The 7555-nt window shown below is 37.2% G+C and overlaps 1 protein-coding gene across 3 annotated transcripts; it reads left to right on the top strand.

Annotated features, from left to right (window-relative positions):
- Positions 1-3472: 3472 nt before the first annotated feature.
- Positions 3473-5070, top strand: LOC136760252 (twist-related protein 2). Of its 3 annotated transcripts, none has more exons than XM_066715564.1 (2): positions 3473-3968; positions 4518-5070. In XM_066715564.1, exons 1-2 carry the CDS (start codon positions 3613-3615, stop codon positions 4519-4521), a joined length of 360 nt encoding a protein of 119 aa, XP_066571661.1. In that variant the 5' UTR covers positions 3473-3612; the 3' UTR covers positions 4522-5070. The 3 variants fall into 3 exon arrangements, with proteins under 3 accessions (XP_066571661.1, XP_066571660.1, XP_066571659.1); XM_066715563.1 differs by having other exon boundaries at positions 3473-4023; XM_066715562.1 differs by having other exon boundaries at positions 3474-4140.
- The last annotated feature ends 2485 nt before the right edge of the window (positions 5071-7555 follow it).

Genomic DNA, 7555 nt, shown 5'->3' with positions numbered 1-7555 from the left:
TCTTCATTTCTTTTGAGAACACTGCACTATTGTAAGCATCGCTATTTCCTTTATTTCCTTAGGAGGAGAATGTGTGCAGTCGGTTTGTTTTCATGCCTTCATGCTGTGCGTCTTACACTGAGAACGCTGCATTTCAGACCCATCAGGTCAGTTTAAACAAGCCATAATTCGAGTTGTCTTGCAGTTGACATAAGTGTCAGAAACAAAGTGCAGTGGTTTTACATCTAATGGGAAACTCTGAATGGGGCAAGTTTCTGGTATCTGTTCCAAAAGCCGATGTTTCGACAAACACTGGCTGCCTGCCATGCCAAGTACACTTATTCCCGCTCTATCAATCCTAAAAGCAGTCCTGTGATCTCATCCCTCTGAAATGATGTAGTCTTGCTAAAATAATAAAGCAATAATAAAGTCTCCGACACCTGAACATAATTTGAATTGCATGTTTTTTTATATTTCATGAAATCATTTTTATTTATTTTGAATTTTCTTATACCACCACTCATGTTTCTTAAAATACACTTCTGACACAAATAAATCCTCCAACCAGTCTGTTTCTTGGTGGTTATGTATGTGTGGCATAGGATACCTAGAAGAGATCTTTCTCTTTGCAGTAGCATCCCTGACCACTTTAGTTTTGGAGATTTACTGACACCGTCCTTCAAAACTTGGCAGTGAAAGAGACATAATGGTTTCCATTACTGATTCCATTCAAGATCTCTGTGAAGGGATAAGAGTATTTTTTCGACAAACAGAATAATCATACATTGTTAGTCCTCATGACTAAATAGGCAGTTTTTAAAGTCATAACTTAATTAATATGTAAATACTATCCCAATATGGAAAAGATCACCAAAGTGTCGCACAGGGCAGCCAAGGGCTCATCCGAGACACATAGGAATATCAATTACATACAGTGGTTTAAATGTGTCTATTCTGACGTTGTCACCCATTTTACTGTGTATATGTAGACCACAGTAAGTCAGGCATCTGTCAAAACAGCAACAAACAAACAAAAATAACAACAACACAATCATTATAATTGACAGTGAACAAAGTATTCTGTTAAAAATGGTTACACTTTAACATCAGCATCCCTGACCTTTGACCTCAGCCTGGTGCTTATTGCAGAGAAACGCATTCTCTGAGGGCTCTCCTACAAGATTCATTTTTATTTTTAATGTTATAATGAGACATGCTCCCTTTCATAGACACAAACTGTTATTTCTATTTTTATTCATGTTTGAATGTATCTGGATAATCTTGCAAAGCGAAAGAAGGAAAGTTGTGATTGCTGAGGTGTTTTATTTATTTTAATAACAGGGTTGCACATGGATAGATACACTATTAAGGTGGAGATGTATTTGGTAACTGATATAATATTTTTTGTTGTTTTTGTTGTTGATAATAACCAAACCAACTATACAGTCTTTAATGTGATAAAACTATTACCTTAAACATTTGATAGTCTGCCAGACCAGAAACAACTTTCTATCTGTTCTCACTGTTCACAGGACAGTAGCCTATTGATCCAGCCCAAATTAAATCATCAATCACACCCTGCCCTGCGCCCACCTGACCAATCCTTCAGCTTCCTCCCTCCCATTTCCATAGGAAATTATGCCCTCTAGTGGATATAACAGCTGACTGCAATTAGGTCATTATCTCTGACTCCCTCTATGCAACACCGTCATTTGTTTTGGTGAGTAAATGTGCCCTGGTGTACAATTTGTGCCGCTGCTAGAGTAACAGTGCTACAGATGAATGCTTTAGCAATCAAGCGGGTTCCAGCTGCATCCCTTTACAGCCAGGCGTTTTATCTGTTTGCCTTGGAATGTGCTTCTTGTCCCTCTCGCCAGGTGATGTTTGTGTAGCAGTGCCCCTCTGTGTGAGTGCCGCACCGGAGGGCAGCCCGCTGGGTGCAGATCTGCCTGCGGCTCGAAAACCCGACCCGGGCCGGGTGTTTAAAGGTGTTTTTGTACTTTGTGAGCATCCCATTGTGAAGCCCACACTCACACCTCAGAGCTGCCACATAGGTGTAACATAAACCTGGAGTATCACTGGAGGAACACTTGCAGGTAGACTATTGACAGTGAAAGACCTTCTTACCATTGCTGCTGTCACTAGAATACTACTACTACTACTACAAAAACTAATTATACTACTACTACTGTTATTAATACAAATAATTACAATGGTCAATGCCATGGACAGCAAGAAGGACCTCGATTATTATGATTATGATTATAGATGATTTGCCTCAAGAATTACAACAGTATTTTGATTGGAGGCAAATAATGTATAATAATCATAATCATAATCATAATAATTGAGGTCCCTCTTGCTGTCCATGGCATTGAAACAGTATTTCGATTGGTGGTCTTTATGAGAGAAACATTGGAATACAAGACATATATGACAAGCATGAAATTAAATGTTTTTGTTGCCATCTTGAAATTCATATTTCAGTGGTTTTGTTGTCTGTGCTGATATTCATGTCTTGCTGTCTCTGTTTTTAAATGTTCTTTCTCACAGACAGTTAACAGTGGATAGACACTGCCCCTTATGTAATCATGTATGTATGTATGCATGCATGTCAGATATCACAGAAGCGTTGCTCACTGTTGGAACTATAGATATATTGGTGTAAAAGGAGGGGAGGCTGTTTCTGGGAGCTTCACTATTCTCCACTTTGAGGTCCCAACATCAAACTACAACTATAGTCCCTCCTATAGGCACTCCAGCCACCTTCCACCTGTAACATCAATGCATGAGCAAATAAGGGGTTTAAAGGTTTCATTGTCATAGTAGGCTTTTTCTTTATTTTAGTAAGTTGTCATTACATGTGCTTTTCTTTATTTAATATTTCATTTAATTTAAAAGTAATTGCATTAATGTTGTTGTTGTTATTATTATTGTATCAACTGCTACTACTACGAATAATATAATATTAATAACATTGTAGACAGCAGAAAGGTTTGCTTTATTGCATTATATTCTCCTGAACTTTATGCAAAAATACTTGTTTTATTATTATTGCAAAGCAGTTAACAAACTTTTATATTCAATTTGATATGCTGTATTTATGAAGGCCATTCCATCTTGTGGAAATGTCGTTTCGGTGCAACAGAAATATAGACAAAAAAAAAAAAAAGAATCAGAAAACTCAACGTCATCGTTTGTTTCCCTCTTTTTAGCAGAAAAGGCTCCGACAATCGAGACCGCAAAAGCAGAGAAATCTCGCTTCAGGAGTGTGCAATAAAAACTGACATGTCACTATTAAAGCGAGCTTTTCCTCACTGACATGCTCGGCTGTCCTGCCTGAATCGCATGGCGAATAACGGAAAGTTTTTGGATAGTTCCTTGGCCGCCCCCACCCCTCTTCTTCACGTCGTCTGCCTCCTTGACCAATCGCCTGGGCTTCCCAACGCTGTGCGCCATCCACACTATAAGAGCTCTCCAAGTCTCCAAGCAGCCACAATCACCTCCGTGGCCAAGGAGCCATAGCACGGATACTTCCACCGACCCCGTGTTTGTAAATATATATATATATCAGCAACTGGAGTCCTTCTGTTTTAAATTAATGCAATAACGGAGCTTCATCAAGTTAAACTGATGTTTGAAGACATGATGCAGGACGAGTCGAGCTCCCCGGTGTCTCCAGTGGACAGCCTGAGCAACAGTGAAGAAGAACTCGACAGGCAACAGAAAAGATGTGGGAGGAAAAGGAGACCGAGCAGGAAAAATGGGGAGGATTCAGATAGCCCTACCCCTGGGAAAAGAGGAAAAAAGTCCAGCAGCAGCAGCCCGCAGTCTTTCGAGGAGCTGCAGACCCAGAGAGTCATGGCCAACGTGCGGGAGCGCCAGAGGACGCAGTCCCTCAACGAAGCTTTCGCCGCTTTACGGAAAATCATTCCCACCCTGCCTTCAGACAAACTGAGTAAGATTCAGACGCTCAAACTGGCAGCCAGGTACATCGATTTCCTCTACCAAGTACTACAGAGCGATGAGCTGGACTCCAAAATGGCAAGTTGTAGTTATGTGGCTCATGAAAGACTAAGCTATGCCTTTTCTGTGTGGAGGATGGAGGGGGCCTGGTCCATGTCTGCATCTCACTAGCGTCTGTCAAACTAGGGCAACATGGTATGCGTTTTTTAAACATGTATTATTGTATTATTATCCATCATTGACTTTATTTTTATTATTATATTTTTTTGCCTTTATTATTTTTTTGTTAGTGACTAATAAAACATTTTCTTTATAGTTGCTTGTTTATTTGCAGACAACATCCATTCACTCATTATTATTATTATTATTATTATTATTATTATTATTATTATTATTATTTATTAGTATTATTATAGTTGTTTTACACCTGGATAAAAAACTTTTTTTTTTTTTTTTGCATTTGGGGTTTTTTGCTTTTTAAATTTTCTTCACCCTCATGAGCAACTCTAACAAGTTTTCTGTCCCACGGATTTGTGTGTCCAGATATTTCTAATTGCTTTTCTGTTTTACAGGTGACAACTGGTTTTCATTTACCTATCCCAAACGGGGACTCTGGAGTCTGAAGCTGGATTTGTACAAAGCAGCGTTTTTTGGGGGGTGGAAAATATGAAAATATAGAAAGCCAAGAGGACAGGGCGAGAGGAGCACTTACAGGAAAAAAAGGCCATTTGGACACTGAACAATCATTCTGACCTGTGTTTGAAACGTTTCTGTTTGACGATGAATGTTGGACATTTATTTCTCTATGCATGCCTTTGACCAGCCGTGCCTACTTTGTATGAAGAGGGAGATGGATTTAAGATGGCCTTTTTTTAAGCTAGGCTGTCGAGGAAAACTGTTCTAGCCATAAACATATTTTGAACCTTGGCTCATACCTGTGCAAACCTTTATAGGTTTTTTTTTATTATTATTATTTTCTGAAATACATTTTATTTATTTATTGATGACCCATGTTACGATGCAGAATAGATCCGGTGTCTACATGCATTCTTATTTTTATGATTGTGTTGTAAATAACTTTGTATATTTTTCTGCAATAAAATACATATGATTTTTAAACGTAAACAGACAGTTTGTTGGTCAACTTTAGCTCAAGACAAACAGGGAAATAATGTTTTAAAACCCATTTTGAGATGAGGATCAAAACAAACAGACATGCGCGAAGGCAAATAAACAGCGATGGAGAGACGGCCGTTTTATTGACAAATAAAAGTAAAATAAATAAAATAAAATAAAAATAAAATAAACAGTGTCAGAGATAGAGTTTTATCTACTTGGGGGAAATATTGGAATCTATGCATATGGTAAAATCATCGTCCAATTATTACATTTCTAACGCTAAAGTTGTTAGAACCAGGTCTCTAGATATTCTATTTTATTTATTGAAATTATTGAAGAACTGATACATCTTCTCAGTCGGTCATATTGAATGCATTTGAGACTATTGTGGGGGGAAAACACTTATTTTTAACATAGACATCTACGGTCTAAATATGAGCTTCTAACCATGTATTGCAGTCCATATTGTTATTTATTTTTTATGGCATGACAATGTGTCGAAAGCTGTTTTTACCTGTAAAGTAATAGTATTTATTTAACAAAATAACTATGTAGGTATTTTAATAAAATCCGTGACGGGTATTTAATTGAATCAGTCGATTTTTATTACATTATTATTATTATTATTATTATTATTATTATTATACAAAACAAATCTGACCTGGATTAATTTAATCTGAACAGCACTATCTACACATTTTCCATTCGTAAAATGTCTGTACATACAATTATTCTTATCGCAATGTAAACACTAAAAGTGTCTTCAGCAGCTGTTAAAGAGGTGACGCGTACAAGGCAGTGTGAATTGAATTTACATGTAATCCACATTTTAAGTGAAAAATAAAGAAAGCGCTTTGTGTCATCGTCGATATTTTGCAAGAGCGATGAAGCTCCTGCTGACCCCGTGTGCGCTGCTGTTGTGCTGCATTGAGAACTAATCCCTGCAACTGGATCCTGGTGGGTTTTATGTTTTATTTCTTCGAGTTGTCTTTGACTCTTTGTAACACATGCACGACTTCTAAGGGTGTTTCACAGTGATTGTAGTACAGGAATGTATGCGCGATTTGACTGATTATAAAAAGAAAGAAAAGAAAATGCAACTGACCATGTCCTGCTAATGAATCAAAAACACTTGAAATTCTAGTCTTTATTTGGTTGTTGAAATATTATTATTATTATTATTATTATTATTATTATTATTATTATTATTAAGGGGATATATATATATATACTGTAATAGTATGCCTTTGACTACATATACACAGCATCAATGTGTCACATTTCAATTCTTGTACTGCACATTAATGGACAAGGAAGGCAAATGTTCGTATTATTCGTATTTTTCTTATTATTATAGTATTGTTGTTATTGTTGTTGTTGTTTAATTGGTTGAATATATTCAATATTCGTCCGCTCGGTATTTCTTATTAAGGTCACTGTACAGCGTGGCCTGGTCGGCTCTAATATTTATTGAGGCTGGTATCCAATTCTTCACTGACACACGAGTTGAACTGCTGTGCTTGCATAGATGTAAGTAAGATTATACGGAATCTGTCATGTAATGCATAGCAATACAACAACAACAACTAATAATAATAATAATAATAATAATAATAATAATAATAATAATAATAATAAACAATATTTGGACCAGCTATTGAATACATGTAGTGCAGGTTTATTCACACTGTGATTGACAATATATTCAAAAACACAAATGCTTAGTAACCCCCCTGAAGAAGAAGAAGAAAAAATGTTTGTGTATATGTCGCCATGTTGCACGTTTGTGATGTACATTTTCGATGCATCCTCCACAAACATGACTGTAGGAGCGTTTCTGGTTTCTGGACGGGCTCGTCTGGAAAAGTGTTTTAGCCGGACGGGCGCGTTTGAAGAAGGTGTGCAATGGGGTTCAGGCATGCATGGCATTCCCACATGTCTGTAAAACAGGACTAGCATTTGGCAGGTCATAGGAAGGTGGAGCAGGTTAAAATCACTTGCACAAAAGTCCTTTTTACGACCCTAACAGTCGGCCATTGATACATGTCTGAACTGATCAAAATAGATGTAAGCACGGAGCAAATGCGTGGAATAAGATATGGACACAACCTGATAGCATAAATTAAAAACGATTTGCTTATCCACGATTTTGTTGAATTAGTAACCCTTTGGTGGTGAAACCTGAAAGATTTTGTTCCCCGACACCTGTTTTCGCTATTGAATAATTGTCGCACCGGTAACAACTATTAGTGTTATATGTTCACCTCTGTGCAAAGTGAAAACGCATGCGTTAGGTATGCTTAACGATGGCCCATATTTGTGCCAACAAGGAAAGTTACAAGAGATCCTTAATTATATCGTAAATTGCACAGGCAGCTATAGTATGACTTTTAAAAGGTTTGATATATACAGCAGTTTAATTTAAATTGGTGGTATTCTGTCTTATTTTTCTACGCAGTTCGTGGTCGGCTCAGATTAACTGTAGGATTAA

Source organism: Amia ocellicauda, chromosome 10 (genome assembly GCF_036373705.1).
Source record: "Amia ocellicauda isolate fAmiCal2 chromosome 10, fAmiCal2.hap1, whole genome shotgun sequence".
Taxonomy (NCBI): Eukaryota; Metazoa; Chordata; class Actinopteri; order Amiiformes; family Amiidae; genus Amia; species Amia ocellicauda.
Note: the sequence above shows the minus strand (reverse complement) of the source record. Positions and strands in the feature narration are given on the sequence as shown.